Source organism: Schistocerca cancellata, chromosome 3 (genome assembly GCF_023864275.1).
Source record: "Schistocerca cancellata isolate TAMUIC-IGC-003103 chromosome 3, iqSchCanc2.1, whole genome shotgun sequence".
Taxonomy (NCBI): Eukaryota; Metazoa; Arthropoda; class Insecta; order Orthoptera; family Acrididae; genus Schistocerca; species Schistocerca cancellata.
Window position 1 is genome coordinate 397,168,713 of NC_064628.1, and position 18,625 is coordinate 397,187,337.

The 18,625-nt window shown below is 37.1% G+C and overlaps 1 protein-coding gene across 1 annotated transcript in view; it reads right to left on the reverse strand.

The window, feature by feature from the left end:
• The window catches only part of LOC126176727 (neprilysin-4-like), a 142,487-nt gene that overhangs the window by 70,665 nt on the left and 53,197 nt on the right, over positions 1–18,625 (reverse strand). The window contains exons 7-9 of the mRNA XM_049923896.1: positions 16,999–17,196; positions 11,854–11,967; positions 4,118–4,259 (exon numbers count right to left, since the gene is read on the reverse strand). Of these exons, the coding sequence (XP_049779853.1) occupies positions 4,118–4,259; positions 11,854–11,967; positions 16,999–17,196 (454 nt within the window). The remainder of the gene's footprint in view (positions 1–4,117; positions 4,260–11,853; positions 11,968–16,998; positions 17,197–18,625) is intronic.

The window sequence follows — 18,625 nt, forward strand, 5'->3', positions numbered from 1 at the left end:
TCTTACTGCTCAGTTACGACAAAGTGACATACCCTGACATACATTAAACAGATGACAGGTGTTTGCTTTTCAACAGTGAAAGTTATTATTGGTGACTAGTTTCGAATGCAATGTTTATTCTCAAACTATAATCTGAGTCTTCTTCATATGAATAAGCCTAGAGTTATTAATAGACCAGAAAAGACTGTTGTCAGATTGCTAAGTGCAAACCAGCACATAAGCTAAATATATGAGTTGTATAAATATTAAGTGTTTTATTAAATTACATATAACTATTCACATGATTAAACCTCAGGTAATGGTTTAAAATGAACATTTCACTCAAAAGTATTCATCAATAAATTTGAGTGTGAGCACAACTACAACAGAAAATAAAAACAGTTAAATCAAAACAACTGACTGATTCTTCCAACAACACCATGCTAGAATTTTCTAAGTAACCAGTTTTCTTATGATCAACTACTGTTAGCTGATAAAAGCCCGTATGCTAGAAAATGTATCAAACGTAAACAGAGAGTTGTAAATATACAATTCCTGTGAATAAAATATAAGTCATGTCAAAAATAGGCAAATACAACTAAAGAATTAAAATTTTTTACATAATCAAATAATAGAAGAAATAATATCTGGAATGTGAAATATCAGCTTACTTGAAAAAAAAACATACAAAAATACAACTGCTCGTCATATACAGGAGGGTCCCACAGCACACAAAGATGACAGTGGCCGTGTGTGTGTGTGTGTGTGTGTGTGTGTGTGTGTGTGTGTGTAGTTCATGTTGTTATTAATATGGTAAATGTATGCTCAAAAATATATATGGGACAAACTACAAGGAAAGAATTAGGATTAAGCATACACAATTTGGTATCCTGTAATCCTAAGTCACTGAAATATAAATTCTGAGCAAAAATTCGAAAGAAAACCTGAAGAAGCAGAGCTGATGTTTCTGCAATATGTGCTAGATGTATATTTAAAAGACAGAACTCAAAGTGTCAACACATGGAAATCACTTGGATTTACAAACAGTCTATCAGAAAATATGAAAGATTGTCAACAAAAATAAATGGCCTCTAATGAGAACTCCATCAGGGATTCCATCACTGAAAGCTTTCTGATACTCACCAACAGGATGACAAGATTGGAGGTGACACACAAAATGGAGGAGCAATGTGCAGAAATATGAAACAGAATACAAGGACTATCCACAAAGTACATTACGTTTTGGAATTAAAAATAAATAAAGTATTGGAAATTTTTTTTATTATATACAGATGAAAGCCACACTTAAGTACTACTTTTCTACATAGTTGCCATTTAAATTAAGGCACTTATCGTAGCAATGGACGAGCTTGGAAATTCCTTCGTCGTAAAATTCGGCTGCCTGCGCCTTCAACCACGTGGTTACCTCTTCTTGAAGCTGTGCGTGGTCATCAAAACGCTGCATAGCCAACCACTTCTTCATTGCTGGAAATAAGTGGAAGTCGCTTGGTGCCAGGGACTGTACGGCGGATGAGGAAACAACTCCCACTTAAAAGATTCGAGAACTACGCGAATGGCATTTGCCGTGTGGGCCCGGGCGTTGTCGTGAATCAGCAAGATCTTTGAGCCCAACTTTCCCCTGCGCTTGTTTTGTATTGCTCTTCTGGGGTTGTGCAGAGTTTGGCAATACCTTTGAGAGTTTATTGTAGTGCCTCTTTCCAGGAAATCCACAAAAATTGTATTTCTACCGGGTTACTGATTAACCACGTGGTTGAAGGCGCAGGCGGCCGAATTTTACGACGAAGGAATTTCCAAGCTCATCCATCGCTACGATAAGTGCCTTAATTTAAATGGCAACTATGTAGAAAAGTAGTATTTAAGTGTGGCTTTCATCTGTATATAATTAAAAAAATTTCCAATACTTTATTTATTTTTAATTCCAAAACGTAATGTACTTTGTGGATAGCCTTCGTATTTGTCAGTGAATGACATAAAATCATTAAAAGAGTCTGTGAGCTGCACTAGATATTTACTTGATCTTGACCATGCATGTGCCAAGGTGAGCTCACTGGAGCCACGTTCCTATCCATTTCCCCTTTCTTCAGTTGTCCATGCCTGCATTCCCCCCTCACCCCACCCCCCACCCCTTCCCTAACTCCTTTCTCCTCTCCCCCACACTACCTGATACAACAGCTATTTCTGAAGGAAGATATTGTTCAAAACTCAGCAACATTTTCAATCCTGATTTACAAGCTTTTAAGTTTGCAGCTGACATCTCTCTTTACACAACATTTCAAAAACTTCCTTCATTGTCCTCATCAGGTGCTGAGCTAAGATTTTGTAGCTCACTGTTTAGACTCCAGCCAAACAGTGAATGGTACACACTGCACATTACCCTTGTGATTGTTTCCCAGTACTGGTAACTAACAGAATAGTCTATGGAAATTCAAAACCAATGGAAAGCATATGCAAATAAGTGAAAACTTATAAGTAACAAGAATTCTATCAGACAACACCTTCTACTAAAAATGTCTTAATAGGTACTCATCTATGACCAGAGAGAGATTACTGAGATGCTTTATGACACTATTTAAGCAAACTGAATACCAGATCCCACTCTTAACATCAACCAATGCCTCTGTCCATATTGATAAAACTATTCACCCCATTAATTTTTATTTCCATCTCTATTACACTGTCTCAAAAATTTGTTGCCTCTGCTACAATGCTGGTATCTTCATATTTCATCCCTGTTCACAGATGCAGTGTTTGACAGTGTTTAGTTAACTGCTTGAATGGGTGTAAAACTTGAGTTTTTCACATCTTTGTTCAACAGTTACACAATAGCAACAAAATCTGCACTAAATAGATGACAATGACAATTCAGGAATCGCTAGAAATATTGTGTAAATATACAATGACAACTTGGTACAAACCCAAAAACGTGTATAAACCAGCTGTTTCACCATAATAGCCTAAAGTATCATTTCTAATCTTGTTTATGCATCTTTCAGCTGTTCAGTGCCTCAACTAAGAGGTGAGTGGTTATCTTTAAATACTCCTTCCATTATTTGTATTACACATAGAAATTGCTAATATCATATTAACACCATTAAAAAGTGTGGCCTCCATTGTGATATAAGAAATTTTATGGAAACACCCTACACAACTGTTCTCTCTCTTTTAGCAAGTAGATGTAAAAGCAGTGATCCTGAGTTAAGACAGAGACTCAGCTTTGAATGAAAAGTTATCTAAGACGTTTCATGAATATTTTCCCATTAATTTGGTAAAAGTTAATGAGATTAATATTATGGGATATGCTGGAAACAAGTGATGCTGGGAAAGTCATAATAAATAGAAATTTTGACTGATTAGTAGTAATAATAATACTAATAATAATAATAATATATCTCTTACAGTTAATATACAGTAAAGAGGCAGTCAAATGAAAACTGAACACCTGTCGCAATGGAATGGACTGGTTCCATTAAAAAATAGTCACCACACACATTAAGACACTTATCCCTTTGGGAAATGAGATGATAATTCCTGTTTCTTAGAGTAGAGTTGGTCCCTTATGGATACACAACTGCACCCACCTCCTCATGTGACTGAAACAGACATCCATGCTTGTCTTTCTTCAAGTCAACGAAGATGTGCAAATCACATGGTGAAAGATCTCAGCTGTATGGAAGATGTTGCAGTGTTCCTCAACCAAATTGCTGAAGCATAGCTTCATCCAAATAGCAGCATACAGGTGGGCATTATCATGGAGCAGGATGATTCCATGTGTCAGCATTTCTGGGAGTTTTGAATTCATGGCATGTCATAATACACAGTTCAAATGACAGGTGTCCCCATTGTTGTTACATTTCAATACTGTTACCACTGAAGAAAGATATGCATGGATGTCAGTTCCAGTCAGACGAGGTGATGCAAGAGTGGGAGTGGTTGTGAATCCATCAGCAGCTAACTGCTTTCTACGAAACAGAAATTGCTCACCCCACCTCACATTGGGATAAATGTTTCCACGTGTGTTGAATAGAACCATTCCATGGTTCCATTGTGATGGGTATTTAATTTTAATTTGACTGCCACTCACTCATAGATCATGAGTGTTATGACAACATTTACTCACCAATCACCCTTACAGGTGTGTTATCAAGAAGTTCCACTAGCTTAAATAAATAGTCCATCTCCTTAACCACAACTGTCTCATCATAACCTATCTTCACATCAATGTCATCAAATAAATGTTCCATGAGCTGCAACCACTGGATCTGGAACCAAGAGGAATCTTGACTAAAAGCATGAACCAAATTTGAAATCCTTTCCAATACACAGTGACAATTAACTTTTATATTTACAGTTTGCAAGAAATACAGACATTTTCATATAAATTGGATCCCATCCATTCAAAATATGGAAGTTAAGAGATGAATGTGTACGTGATGCCTTGTCAACCATATGTTGAAATTCAAATAACAAGAGCAGGAGTGAAAGAATACATATAAAGAAAACACACATTAAATCTCAAGAAGAGTTAAAACAGAAAAAAAGAAAGTAATACTGTGCATTTATTTTGGAATAGAACAGGACACTGCAAACTGTGAATTAGATATGGTGCAGAAAATAATCAAAAATTCCATAATTAGTGATTATTAACAATCATTTGCAGCTACGTTTAGTAAAAATATGAAATACAGGCCTTGAAAAAAAATCTCAAATGTAAAAGCCACTGAAACCTGACAAAAGAAAGAATAAAGATCTGAATATTTGGGTGATGGAGACTGGAAAAAGAAAAGTACAGATATATGAAATAATTAAGTAAATCAACAGAAATAAATGCAGACACTGATAGAAAGCAAAAGACAGACAGTGCATAATTTTAAATGAGCAAAATGAAACTATGGAAGTGAAATAAGTAAGAGGAAGGCACAAGAAAACAAGATAAATATGTGCACAGTACGGTCTTACACTGAGATCTGTCACTCAGGCATTTTGCCAATCATATAAGTCATATGCTGAAAAGTGACTGAAAATAGCCAGACGTAGAATCATTCCCATACCAACAGGCACATTTACATCTGTACTCCACATGTTTCATTATCATGCACTGCAAAGGGTACTTCAGATATCATTCCTCTTCCTTTAATATTTCATTTATGAATGGCATGCAGGAAGAATGGCTAACAGGGAGCCTCTGTATCAGCTTGAATTTATCCAATTTTAACGTCATGGTCATTTTATGGTATACAAGTACATGTTGGAAAGAAATATTGCTTGTGTCTTTAGAAACATAATTACTTGGAATTTTAACAGTAAAACAGTGCTTTTTTAGATCTTCTCAATCTCTTTCACTAATTCCAAATGATAAGGGCCCCAGACTTGTGAACAATACTCAAAAACAACCAAACAAAGGTTTTATAAGCTGCTTGCTTTAAGGATGAATTACATTCTCTTAGGAGTCTTCCAATGAATCTCAGCCTGGCATCTGCCTACCCTAGAGCTAGCTTTACATAGCTGTTCCACTGTAGGTTGCCCTGGACACACACTCTGAGACAGTTAATGGTTGTGACTGTTTCCAGTGCGCCACTACAAATTGTGTAATCAAACAATAATGGAGTGTTCATACATATTGTAAACCGCAACAGACTTATAACACTCCCTCAGGTATACCTAAAGCTACTTTCACATCTGACAGTTTTTTCCTGTTAACAATGGCCCGTTCTCAAGTGTTCTCAGCATAGTTCGTTATTGATGCACCTATCAGCGTACAGCTAAGTAGTCAATTCCATTTTGCCACACAATATTTTGAAGACCAACCCAGTAGTCTTCTTTAGGTGCTGTGGGCAGTGTTACTACGCATATTCACTTCCTACACTCCAGCCAGACTATAAACTGTTGTTGGTGCTGCATGCTGTTTATAGCTGGGTTTGACTCCTAGCACGCACCACATTCTTTGAACTTGATTTATTTCTCACAGTCCTCACTGTTACCCATTGAAACACAAATTCTCTTGGTGTTTTTCTCCTCTAATAGCTGAGATGGGCAGATGAGAACTTAATAAATTGAGTGCCATATCCCAAGCCTTCCCTAACTTGAAACTCCTGTTCTGGTTTAGTACAATGGTGAATCAAATATAAACTGGAATTATTGTTTTACATGCCTGTTTGTAAATGGAGAGCAGCACAATCCAAGCTAATTGTTGCTTGTTCTCCATAGGTAGAGTGATGCCGTACCATTTTTTTTTTAGTCAGAATCACAATGTCAGAGCAAGAGATACCGCTATCTGTAGTAGAACACATTATAATGGAATCTCCCACAACAAAGGGTGTGAAATCATTTGAAAAATTTTGAAAATACTTGCAGCACATTTCAGGGACAACATTCTAAAAATCACTCAAACAGTTTTTATGAGGACAAGAAACAGTTGAGAAATCACACTGTTGTCACCCGAGGACCAGCATGACTGAGGAGAATATTTGTTTGTTAGTCAGCTTATTGAAGGTGACTGACAAATCACAATTGATGAAATTGTTACTAAGGTTGGCATAAGCTATGGTACTCTTCATGTGATCTTTATTGAAAACCTTGGATTTCGGAAAGCATCTGCAAGTGGGTGTCTTGTCTTCTCACTACAGAGAAGAAATTTCATTGTCTTATGGAGTGCAAACTGAAGCAGAATAGTTCTTGCCCTGGATTATTACCTGCGATGAAACATAGGTGCACCATTACATCCCAGAACTGAAAAAAAGGGAGCACAGAATGGCACAAAAGGATAAATCTGCACCTGTCAATGTCAAAAACCATCTCTCTGCAGGTAAGGTTCTTGCAATAGGCAGTTTTGATTTTGGAGGAGTTCTTCTCATTGATTCTCTTCACAAATGTCATACTCTGAATGCTGCACACTACTGCCAACTTTTGGACCAAACAAAACTTCCATATATCAGAAAAGGCACACATTTCCAGTCTGTGATTGTGCTTTATGACAATGCTTGACCCCACAAAGTTGCCTGAAAAAAAAAAAAAAAGAAAAAAAAAAGAAAAAAAAAAGAAAAAAAAAACAAAAAAAACGAGGATTATAACATTCTTTCTACAGTCCAGACTTATAGCCCTGTGATTTTCATTTGTCTGGACCTCTTAAAGGAAGCCATCAGAGGCCTCATATTTGATGAAGATGGTGCTGTCGGACAGTTCTTGTGGACAGCCATGTTCATTATATGAAAATGATATCAAGAAACTGCGTGTCTGCTGAGAAAAATAAGTTTCCTATTCAGGAGACTGAATAGAAAAAATAAGTTTGTGTGGATGAATTTTTCTGAAGGTTAAATTAAAAAATAAAATAAAATTAAATAAAAATGAATCTGGTTTATATTTCATTCACCCTCATAGGTTTCTTAAATTTTTACTTCAATCAACTCCTTAGTTATACTGTCCTACAAACTTGACATGTGCGCCATGGTACTGGTCTCACTGTACTTCATTTCGTTAATATACTTGAGGCAGTGGTCAGTGGCAACTAATTAGCATGGTTGTTTTAGTCTAGTGTGTTCCTGAAGTTCCTTTTGCCCTCCATGACTGTTATAATAATGTGCCCCACAAGACATTCCTGTCACTTGAAATACAGTATACACCTGGATTTCAGAGGCCTAGATTATCTTTAATATTACAAACAAGACTTTTTATCTTTGATGGAGTCCAGACAGTGAGTACACATATTAACACTGCCAGCAGCACTTGAAGAAGATAATTGGATCAGTTCTCAAAATACCATGCATAAAATGGAATCAACAACTCATCTTTATATCTGAAAGTACAGCATTAGTGTTGAATCATATCAGATATTAAGTCCTGAATCCTGTAGCAATGTTAGCACAATAGACTGTAAGCTCATATTTAGTTCAACTGACAACATTGCACAACTATCTTGTAGGATTCTCAGGTGTCCATCTGTGTCTCATCCTAATTACTCTGTGGTATTTCAGCAATGTCTCATTGCAGTCTTCAGAAATCCCTAATGTCAGTCACCAAGGATCACATGAAGATGGCAACGAGTCTGTCTGACAAAATATCATGGAGTAATTACAATGTGACCCAAACAGAGATCCAAGAATTCTACAAGTTAGAAACATGCCGGAAAAAAATAAGACCATGTAATTACACAACTGTACTGAATGCCTTCTGGGATTCAAGGAACATGACATAAGTTGGCCTCTGCTATCTTATGTTTTCTGGATCTCAAGGTCAGACAGAGGGAACTGAGTTTCACAAGTTCATTGTTTGCAGAATCAATTTTGATTCCTACAGAGGTTTTTTGTCTCCAAAATGATCATAATACATTATCATGTTACATACGTCTAAGCAGTTTGTCATAATTGATATAAGCCTGAAGTCATGAGCATCTGTCCAACCACACTTCTTGGAATTGGTAATAGCCTGTAACTTTTTCCAATTCTTTGCAATGTTTTGCTGCCCCAGGAAGCTATGATAAACTGCCAGTAGAAAGGATGCAATTTATTTTGGAAAATCTGTTTGCATTATATGTCAGTGATCTAGTGGATGGCATCAAAAGCTCAATGAGGTTGTTTACATATGATGCTTTTGCATATGTCAAGCTGCAATGCCAGAATATTGTAGCAAAATGCAGGCATATCTCTTGATGCAAAATGCAGCAATATCTGTAGAGGATCAGCAGCCATATCAGTACAGAAGTAGACCCCCTATGTACATAAGTACTGCAGATGCGAGACTGAAATTTATTGGAAGACTGCTTACGAAATGTAACTCATCCATCAAAGAAGTTGCTAAAAAACACAGATTTGACTGATTCTTGAGTACTGATCCTCATTTAGTGAACATGGGAGTGATACAGAGATTCTCATAAAATACCAGGCACTAGTATAGAGAGGCTGCCTCACAGAGAAGATTACTATTAAAATTCTGAGGTCATATAGTCCAAGAAGAGACAGGAAACATGATACTTCCTCCCACATCAATTTCATGAAATGACCACTTCAAGAAAATCAGAGGAATTAGAATTCATATAGAGGCTTACAAATAGTTCTTCTAGCCAGGAATGGAACTGGAAAGCAAAGACATGATAAGGATACCAGAAGAATCCTCCACCATACACTGTAAGGTGGCTTACAAAGTACAGATGCAGATTTTGATGTATCGAAAAGTGCAGGTATTCCATTACATCTAGGTCTCTCTCTTCTGTTGACCAATTGTCTTTAATTTGCTATTCTACAATTGCTTATCTCAAGGATACCACAAGTATCCTCCACCATACACTGTAAGGTGGCTTACAAAGTACAGATGCAGATTTTGATGTATCGAAAAGTGCAGGTATTCCATTACGTCTAGGTCTCTCTCTTCTGTTGACCAATTGTCTTTAATTTGCTATTCAATTGCTTATCTCAATATCTATTGTTTTTAGCATTTTTATGATGACCAAAACTTCTCAGTGAAACAATTTTTAAAGACAGCCTTCTCTGTGTCATCCTATATTTTTATCCTAAAAAGATTATTGAGTGACTGAATAAGCAACCTGGAGTAGTTTGTGCACATTATATGAGACTAAAACCTATTAGGATGTTTTGTTACATCAGTAGGTAGAATTTTACATTTGAATTTATTGTGAACTTGTCATACTATTTCCTTTAAGCTCACTGTGGCTTCATTTAAATCTGTGATGTTGGTCTTAAAGTAAGTTTATTCCGTTAACTTCAGATCATCAGTAATCACAGCAGCTGTTGATACACTTCCCTGCCTCATTCATTCTAACAATGTGAATGGCTGTGTTGTAAACCTGCCAGTGAACATACCCATCATAGAAGAATCTGTGAAACCAGTACAAGCGTGATCTGCCAAGCCATTGATCATTCAAAGAACAAACTTTCTGGCCCAAACTGCTGGAGTTGACAATTATGTGTGAGTGAGGCATTCTTGCTTTTGTGAATAAATGGCGTGTGTTTCTCTTTTTCTGATGAAGGCTGTGGCCAAAAGTTTCATGTAAGTGTCTTTTTAACTGTGCCTGTTTGCAACTTTATGTGTCATCTATCTTTTCCTACATTGTTAAACTTTCTCCAGATATGTGTAAAGAATGAACTTTCATCGGCAAATATCTTTAATGATAACAGTCAGCATTTCTTTGCTAAACATGTCCTGGAACCTAAAGCAGTGTTTCTGCCCTTCCATCTTGCAGTCTACCTACTCTTAACTTCATTGATTTCTTCTCCTTTTGCTCTTCTTAGGTATCTTTCATTTCTTTCTACTGTTCCCCATTTTTTGCTTGCATGCTGGAGCTTCTCTCTGCATTTAACAAGCATTTCCTGCCCCCTCCCCCTTTTATAAATACACTGTTATTATTATTCAAGATTTATATGTATTTAATCCATTTCCTCTATATTTTCTCTGTCCTTTCCTGTGTCTGCTTTATTTACCTTTTGTTTCCATCTGCCCTCTGAGGTATATTTCAGTTTTTACTTTTCAGCTTTGATGTATCAGTTGCCTGCATTTCACTGTTAGTCCCTTCCAATTTGATGTTCAGCATCTTAAAAAACATACTTTTATGTCTAACTCCTCTTTAAAAATGTATGTTGCTCTTAACCTTACCACCAAAGTTAAGTGCTGTCAGATTTGGCTAGCCCTTGGATGGGTTACTGTTCTGATCTCCTGAGCACTGTTGGCAAGCGGGTAGCAGCTCTGGTCGTGAAAACTGAAAATGCCTGGGAGAGCGGTATGCTGACCACACACCCCTTCAAATCTGCATCCAGTGACCCCTATTGGCTTAGGATGACACAGCAGTCAGTTGGTATTGTTGGGCTGTTTGAGGCCTTTTATGGACAGTCTTGATCTTACATTTAGAGTCATGTTTCTCACCCTCCTGTACCCGATGCTATTCTCTTTAATCTGGCCTGTTGCTGTTTGCTCATTTCTCTTGGTGAAGAAACTACCACAGAGCTGGAAGAGTTAGAAATCTGATGTTTAGTTTTCGTCTGCAAGTGTACTCCATTAGTTCCAAATTTTGAAGTTGACAGGTAACTGGCCAAATTTTGTGACACAGGTTCCTTTATCTGGCTACATCTGTGATTAGCCTACAACTCTGCTTTTTGTGACATTATGCAAAGTTGATCAGAAAATAGTATCTTTTCTGCAAAACTCACAGCAGAACACTATGATAAATTTGAGAGTTATAATAGCGCACATTCTGTTGGAACAGGACCCACAACATGAACTTTGTCTTTTGTGAGCATTGCTCTTACTGACTGAAGTACCCAAGTATGACTTCTTTCTGGCTATCCAAACTTCTCAGAAGTTCTCCTGCTTACCTCACTGGATCAGAGAAACAATGGTGTTTCTACGGTCATGAAATACATGACTATTTTGCAATTAGTTTCCTAATTTCCTCACCCTCTACGGGACTCCTGAAGGTCAAAACCACTTTTTCCCGACTGTTTAATTTACTGGAACAAGTTGAACTTTTACTTCAAGGTTTATTGTGGGTTATGAGCCAGTTTCAGTCCGCAGCCATTTTCAGATGTAGACGTAGATTGGTGGCACAACATTGATGTACATCTGCATTTGAAAATGGCTGCAGATCAAAACTGACCAGTTGTACACAGTAAATGTTCAAGTAAAGGTTAGCTTGGTACAATAAATTGTATGGTTTATGGTGAGATAATGGTTTTTACCTTCAGCAGTATGTTTTTTCAGTTATTTTCTGTGCTAATGTGATGTTTGGTTAACTGAAACAAGAAATAAATGTGAATTTGACTGCATCCATTTGTTTGATCGAATAGGTTATATTTTCCTAGGTAAAAAAAAAAAAAAAAAAAAAAAAAAAAAGGTAGTGAAAAAAATACCAACCCGTGAATGAGTATTTATTGCTTCACTGTTGTCAGTCCATTTTTGTAACTCCCTTAGCGTCATTGCATTATACATCCTATAGGCATTACGGCGCATTTCATTAGGTGACATCAACTAGAAAGAAAAAAATAAAGTTTATCTTACCAAATACAATGAAAAAATTTGCCAAATGCATGGGACATTCCATTTCAGAAATCACTGGGTGACAGGTAATGCCTAAAATTTGGTATACTCGGTACACTCTTGACATTGTGGATCTCAGAATTTTGAAATCCCCAATGATTTCTGAAATGGAATGTCCCATGCATCTAGCTCCAACTACCCTTTTTGCATTCGAAGTCTATTACTTCTTGTTGTGTGGCCATAATCATGTTGGAAACCATTTCACATGAATCATCTGAGTACAAATGACAGCTCCACCAATGTACTGCCCTGTTATATCTTGGGTACATTATAGTACCACCAACAACAATGTCAGAAAAGATAGATTACTACTTACTACAAAGATGACACCTTAAGTTACAGATAGGCACAATTAAAAGACACTTATACATAAGCTTTCAGCCACAGGGTTCATCAGGAAGAGAAAGAGAAACACACACCATTCATTCACATAATCAAGCACACCTTAGGCACACATGACCAGCAGGCCAGGCCAGTCATGTGTACGTGGGGTGTATTTGCTTGTGTGAATGAATGGTGTGTGTGTCTCTTTCTTTTTCTGATGAAGGCTGTGGCCAAAACTTATGTGTAAGTGTCTTTTATTTCTGCCTACCAGCAAGTTAACATCTTAATGGTAAGTAGCAATCTATCTTTTTCTACATTTTTTGTATTCCAAGCTGGAGTTTCCATTGTTTGATACTACTGCCATCTATATATGTGCGTATCAGTATCCCCCGACTTTTATCATATCAATGTATCAGTCAAACCAAGGACAAATTTTACATATGGGGAAATATTTATCGAACAAAGACAACACCTACTGAAGGAAACACAATAGACCCATACCATTCAAAACTCCCCTTATCCACAGTTACTTTAAATTAAGCAGATATGGTCAAGAAGGATGATTAATCCCCAGTATTCCACACATGGTAGGGATGCCCTCTAACTGGTGACACCCCTTTCCAAGACTCAGAAGGAAAAATATGCCAAAAAGTGCCTTAAAATGGGCTGAGTGGTTGCTTGAGCAGGGTGGAAGGGAGAGAAAAGTCTTGAAGCCATCAGTCTACAGCAGGCTGTACAGACCCTGCCCTGCCATTGATCTGCTAGCAGCTCAATGCTCAACATTTGTTCTTGTAATTTCCCCTTCCCCATCACGCATTCGCTACCAGAAAGGAGAGGGTACGTCATTGTAAAACTTAGTTCTTTTGAGCCATGCCAGTCCAGGTGGCATTGGAAACAGGGGAATCCCAATTAGGAATAATAATTTGTTCATGGTACATTAATTGACCTTCCTCCACAACAATGCAGTTGCATTTGCAAGAGCTGCATGTTGACCTGCAGGGAATGACATTGTTGAGTCGCAATGTTTTGTGTATTCTGCAGTAAATACTCTGCATTAGAGAGCTTTGCCAGCCTACTCATTAGTGCATTGAACTTTTTATGATGAAAGTAAACAACAATTTTACATATTTAGGTGTACCTGTAACCAATTACTGCACAGTCATTGGTCAGTAATAATATAAGACAAGTTTATACAGTAATATTTTTTTGCATAGAAACATTTTTGTTTTTCTCATCAGTGATGATATTGCAAAGATTCAATATCCCCACTTGGGGAAGGTCTGAAATTAAACCTAGAATAGGCAAAACAGCACCAAGGAGGACGTGTAAATTACATGACAAGAAATTGCAGTTTCAGGGTAGCTGGACCATGAACTACTTCTGTTTTTCCCTTCTTCATCAGTTGAATAATATCGTTCATCTTATTTGCAAAAGTGTTGTAGCTGTGCTAAAGGAATACAGCTTAAGGAGAGATTGCGGAAGTCTACATACTGCATTTTCTGAATTTCTGTAAGAACTACAAAAAATTTGTTTGGAGAATTGGGGAATCTAATTGTACCATATAAGTATATTTATTAATCCATTACTGACATGAATAAAAAACATTAGGAATTTATGAATGCATGATTTTGCAGCAGTATATTTTGTAAAAAAAAATTCTCTCGGGCATCCAGCAGTGTGGTTTAAAATCCAAGAGCTTTCTCTGATTACTCTTCAGCCATTGTCAGGTGGTGACTATCGTGTTGTTGCTGTGACACAACCACCTGTGATGTCACTGACACCCAGTAACACCATGCAAGGGAATATTTTGGTCACACAACCATTGTGGCCACTTCAACTTTCCCATGCCCAGGTCCCAAGCTGTGCTTAACTGCAGACCACTGTTTTTACTGAGAGTACTTTTAGAATTTTTTTATCTCTGTCACCTCTTTTATGATAAAATCACAGAAACCACATTTCCTTTTCAATAGTAGATGTTTCATTAATGCAATTCAGTGCCAGTTTTCTAAAACATGATGTGCTACTGCTGATTTCTCAGGATAATGTTGGTGGAAACAAATCACATATTCTATATGGCAGTGTTCAATAGTTCACACAGTCTGTGCAACATAAAGCTGTCTGCACCCACATGGTATTCTGTATATTCCTGGCTTTTTCATGATCATGGAACAAGAAATAGACGTATCTTACATGTACCAATAAAAATTAAACAAAATATGAAAAATATTTTCTACCTTGGAATCAAACTGTGTAATTAACTGCCAAAGAAAATGATAGATATAAGTAAAACTAACGCATTAAAAATGGCAGTTAAAGTATGCATCTTAAATAACATATATCATACAGTCAAGGATGACTTACATGTTACAAAGCAGAGGTTGGTAAAAAATATTAGGGTTTGTAAAAATTAATAAATAAAACATTTGTCTCATTTCACAGTATACTTTCAGTGAATAATGCATGTTACTAGAAAATTGTAGGCAAGAAATCTGTGATTGAAATTGCTAAGTTCCTTTTATATTCTTGAAATTCAACATCTCCTTCAGTGATGGTTTACAATTTCTGTATTTATACAATGTCTGTATTTCCTTCCTTATCGAGGAATACTGATTCAGGATTTCAGACCGATAAATGAGAACACACAAAGAATAGAACGAAGAGACATGGATGTAATCAAGGTCCTGATGCCAACTAAGACTATGTACACTTGCTGTGCTGGTTAAGTGTTCAAGGAGACCAAACAATGAAGGTCATCAGTCTCCTATTCACCCCCCAGGACAGAAGCAGTGTACCCAATCTGTCTGCACATAGAGTAAATTCTGTGTGCAAGTGTGAGAAACTGTTCTAAATTTTTGTGTAGCACATATCTGAGGCAGAACATGTGAACCAGTTCAGTATTCACCAAGTGGGATGTGGGCAATTGGCTAGAAACTGCATCCAGGCTGGCCAGCACACTGACCCCTCATCATTAATCCACTAAACAGATTTGATTCAGGACAAGCATATCTTCTCATACTAGAAGCGGTTGCATTAACACACACAGGTACCCGGATGGGTCATATGTATATGTAATTACTCTGATAAGATGTAACTAAGTAGTCTAACAATATTGTGAAATCATTCTGGAATTAAGTAGATCTGTAAGTAACTGTAAATCAGTATTTTGCAAACTTTTATTTATTTTTATTGTTATTTTAACCTAACATGTCTACTACATTTGTAAAATGATCTGCAGATGAATAAACAAATAAATAACTGACTGACTGCACAAACTTTCCAAGTTTTTCATGTACATGGGGCCAGGTAAATGAATGCACAGCCAACCAACTTAACAATAAACAAAACTATGTTTTGTGAGAGGTGTGTCCAATCCATTGCAGAAACAGGTCATCTGTAGATGGAGCAAATGAGTCTCCCACTGAAATATCATCTGCCTGGTCAGATTATTCATAAAGAACTGGAAGAGCAATTCTGTAGAGGTTTTGAAGGGGAAATGTGTAAATAGATTCACAGAAGGCTGACCTTGAGATCACATTCACCAAAATGCAGTCATTTAATCTTTAATTTTTAATTTTTTATGCTATAGGGAAGTTCTGGTAAAATGTAAATGTTTTTAGATTAAAGAGACCATTGACCAAAAAGCAGAAGCAAGATCGTCAAGAGGCACACACAAAAAGGAAAAAAGCTTGCTAGCTTTTGGAGTAATCCTTTTGTTGAGCTGAGCTAGAGTAAAAAGACACACACACACACACACACACACACACACACGTATACACATGTCTATGCCCTACATGATCCCTGCTTTTTTATGTAATGGGGCAATATTTTGATGGTGTATAACTCAGGAATGCAATGGCATTCACAATGGCCTGTCCCCTTCTGGTACTTTTGGGCAGCCCATAAAGTGTAGGTTGTCAGGGCATCGTAAGTAGTAAATGCTTGTAATACCTTCTTCCAGTGACCCTTTCATCTCCTTCATTACTTTCACAAGCTGCGACAATTGAAGATGGCGACTCTTGAAGATGGCAATTTTTGTTAGGTTTGCTCCTCAAAAGAAATATATCCTCTTGCATCATAGTCTGTGCATTCCAACTGACAGCTCTTTTGTCTTTGTTAGATTGTAGAACCAGGCTGAGAGAATCACTGTTGATCACAAAGTTTGCTTAAAATTCAGAATGTCTCTCAATTATTTTCATCTGCAGTCCGAGGAACTGAGTGCATCAAGTGAAAACTGTCTCAGACACCAAGCATTTGTCACAAGAACTGAGCCACCAACCAAAAATCTTCCAGAAAAAGGACTACAGCCACCACTAGATTTCACAAGTCTTTCAGAGGAGGCACATGTGAAATGGTAGCACAGTAGTGTCACAATAAAACCACCATTCACGTGACAGTCAGTACCTCTTGACAAAGGCATTGCCAAGAAAATCATGGAAATTTAACCACTGCATATCAAGGATGTTTAATTGCATCATTGACATGGTCAAGTTATATGAATCTAACTGAATATCAACATCAGAAACCAATGTGATAAAAATGCATCATATTTCCAATAATTGGCAGTGATATAATGGACTACCATGTACAGAAACCTAATTCAATGTGAAATTATTTCTTGGTAAACAAATACTAACTTACGCGTGCTAGTTGAATCTCAAACTCAACAACATTGTATGAATCAACACTGATACTTGAGCGAAAAATTGAAGCATTATTGTATGTGGCCAATTCTATTGCAGAAGCCATAATCCAGCGGCGATAAGCTTCGAGTTGCTGTCCGTACATATCTGGGGCTATTAACATTGAACGGTGCATTCCAAGAGATGGCTGATCTATCTGAAACACACAGTATCAACATAAAATATGAATCTCTTTTATTAATTTTATTTGAAGAGAAAACAAAATTTTTAAAAGACCAAATCAACATTCAATCAATAACAATGTAAAAGTATATATATTACTGTGATGTATCTGTTTGAGTAGATTATCACCAGTCACACTTTGTTGTTAGGGTAATATGCAGAAGTTCCCTGGAGTGGAATTGAATTCATGAATTGAAATCATGTATACTTCACAACTCCTCCTGTACAGGATAAAACACACACACACACACACACACACACACACACACACACACACACACACACACATTATATATAGTGTCTCACCTAACTCTGTCACCTCAAATATCTCTGGAACAACAATAGATATTAAAAAATGGTTTTCACCAGCATGAACGTATGGCAGGGGCTTAGGAATCCAAATACTATGCGAAATTTTAAAACATAAACAAATACTATTTTCAGCACAAACTTCTGTATTTTTAAATGGACATCCCCTATTATTTTGTATGCAATCAATAGCATGAAGAAATCACAAAAATAATGGTGTTGTTTGCATCACAATACGTCAGTTGCATCTCAAGAAATTGTGAAGTGAAGCTTACACTTGAAATAAATGAAGCGCACAGCTAGCACATGTCCTGAGACTCAAGTGTGCACTTCATGCTGCCAGTAATCGTGATGTGATAGACGTACTACATCAGTGGAGTGTTAATGTATGGTGTGGTACTGTATGACAACACATCACTGGCCCATATTTGATTGATGGCACTCCTAAAGGGGGATAGTTTAGCCACTTCTTGAGCTGCACCTTACTTGAACCGGTCCACCTCTTATAAAGTGTCAAATAATGCGGTATCAGAATGATGGGTGTCCTGCGCATAATGTTTATTGTTGCGAAATGAAAACTAGAGGTACAATTAGTGGTAACGTACTTGGTTTCACATTTTTAAGCCTCATAAGTTCTGAAATATGCGGCTTGTAAAGAATAGCAACAGCGTCAGTTTCTGAAGTAATGCATCGCGTGTAGTACTGTGCTCAGAGTAGGGGTTGCCTGCACTGGCACCTGTATCCTGCAGTAAACATACCAATATCACCATGCCATTCTCTACCTTCAGTACAAGTGTCTTCTAATCTGGTCTGCTGAGCTTCTCTCATATTGTAACGTAATTCACATACATTGCCACATTAAAACCTGTTTTCTTGTGGCTTGTTAAATTTGCCATCATCTATTCAATATGCCGGCCTTAAGTAATGAAGAAAAACTAGATATTATTTTAATTTATGGTGAGTATCACAGGAATCGAACCACAGCTGTGACATTTTATGCTGAACTCTATCCAGATCAGCAGTGTCTGTCACGTCGAACCATTGGCAACATCTGCAAGACATTCACGGAAACAGGAAGCTGGGCTCCCACAAAA